The sequence below is a fragment of the Rosa chinensis genome, chromosome 2 (genome assembly GCF_002994745.2).
Source record: "Rosa chinensis cultivar Old Blush chromosome 2, RchiOBHm-V2, whole genome shotgun sequence".
NCBI lineage: Eukaryota > Viridiplantae > Streptophyta > Magnoliopsida > Rosales > Rosaceae > Rosa > Rosa chinensis.
Window position 1 is genome coordinate 36,758,541 of NC_037089.1, and position 1,808 is coordinate 36,760,348.

The 1,808-nt window shown below is 41.6% G+C and overlaps 1 protein-coding gene across 1 annotated transcript; it reads right to left on the reverse strand.

Annotated features, from left to right (window-relative positions):
* Positions 1–295: 295 nt before the first annotated feature.
* LOC112184233 lies at positions 296–1,132 on the reverse strand. Its single transcript, XM_024322498.1, has one exon. It carries the CDS (start codon positions 1,130–1,132, stop codon positions 296–298), a length of 837 nt encoding a protein of 278 aa, XP_024178266.1.
* Positions 1,133–1,808: the final 676 nt, after the last annotated feature.

Sequence of the window (1,808 nt, forward strand, 5' to 3'; positions counted from 1 at the left end):
AAAGAAAGGTTGCACTGCATACAATGTGGTCGCTAGCCCTGCTATCCAAAATCCATATTACATCTTTGTTATCACGATAAAGTGCACAAATTTTACCTGGAATTTCTTCAAGGCCGGTTTGATACGTTACCCACAAAGTTGGTCGTGGATGGTTTGTTGGTATTCAACATCTCTAGCAATTGATTTCCATCTTTCACCTTGTTCCCTACCGCTTGTATACGGTTCAGCAGCCCCAGCATCTGATTGCACTCTGTTTTGGAGAGTGGAAAGTTCACTGCATCCTCCTTTCCTTCACTCAGGTACCAACATGGTTGGCTTTTGAATTGCTTGATCCTTCTCCCATTATTCTCTTCCTTCTTCTGCAATAGTTGTAGGTGTGACCATTGCCATCACAATGGGTGCACTTGAGATGTGCCCTACAATTCCTTGTGTAATGATTTGTCATATTACACTTCTCACAATACTTATTCTCTCCTCCCATGAACTGTGAATCACGAGAAAAGGATTGAGCACTCTTCTCTTGTTTCTCAAACTTTTCTGGCCTCTTGACCGCAAAAGCAGAAGCTTTTGTCATTGATCCACTCTTGCCTGCAGTTGGTTCCACTTGTTTCTCTTGACGAAGCACCATGGCATATGCCTTGTTCAGTGTTGGTAGAGGATCAAGACTGATGATATTGCTCCTAATTTGTGCGAATCCTTCATTCAATCCCATCAACAACTTCATTGTCTTCTGAGCTTCGATGAAAGACTTGACTTCTGGAGCATCATCACAGCTACAAGGAGGGAAAGAGCAAAGAGAGTCCTTTTCATCCCATAATGCCTTCAGTTTGGTGAAGAATGAAGTCACCGATGTACTTCCTTGCTCACAACCATGAATAGCGCTCTCAACTTGAAATAACGCAACTGTGTTTACCTGTGAAAACCTCTCCTTCAACTCCAGATACATGCTTCGTGCATCTTTATAGTGTATCACACTGTTGGAGATGTCTTTCGACATGGCTCCTAGTAGCCACGTTTTCACTAGAGTATTACATCTCTCCCACTGCAATTGCTCAGAAGGTTTATGATTTGGTTTCGCCAGAGTCCCATCAACGAAGCCCTTCTTATTCTTGATTGTTAGTGCCATAAGCATCGATTATTCCCATGTAGTATAGTTGTCTTCCACCAAAGCCTGCGCAACAAGCATGGCGCCTGGCTAGACTGAGTGGTGGAGAAATAGCGGATGGTTGGAATTCTCCCATGATGCAGCATTCTTGGAGGTCTATTGATCGAGAGGCTTTTGAACGACATCCTTCTCTTTGTCTCCGGCCATGAGGTAAAGGTTGTAAGTGTGTTTGTTGGATATTGGTAGGGTTTCTAGGTCCTCAGAAGTGTTGATGCTCTGATACCATTAAGAATCTGGAGATGAATATGTTTCCAATATTGTGTTTGAATCAGAGTGGGTTACAAGTTTATATACAACTCTATGCTAATCTCTCCTACGTGAAAGTAGGGATAACTATAGTAAAGTATCATAAACTAACTATACATATCTTTACAGCTATTCAATCATATCCTACAGTATCAGCTCTGATTCCTTTCCTTAATACTCTACCACATGCATGAAAAAATTCAACTGACCTTTCGTTGACAAGAATAGAAAGCTTCGCAAAACGTAGAAGGGAACTCACCCAAGTCACAAAGAGATGGTGAAAACCAAGAGCTTGCAGAACTTGAAGTAAAAAATCCCATAAGAGAGTGTTGAAAACCTTTGTGATGTCAACTTTAATCGTCACATGCATTGCCCCCATAGCATTTATTGTCTAACA

Excerpts from the sequence above, each read along its gene's own strand:
- LOC112184233 (XM_024322498.1), bottom strand. The coding sequence starts at position 1,132 with ATGCTTATGGCACTAACAATCAAGAATAAGAAGGGCTTCGTTGATGGG.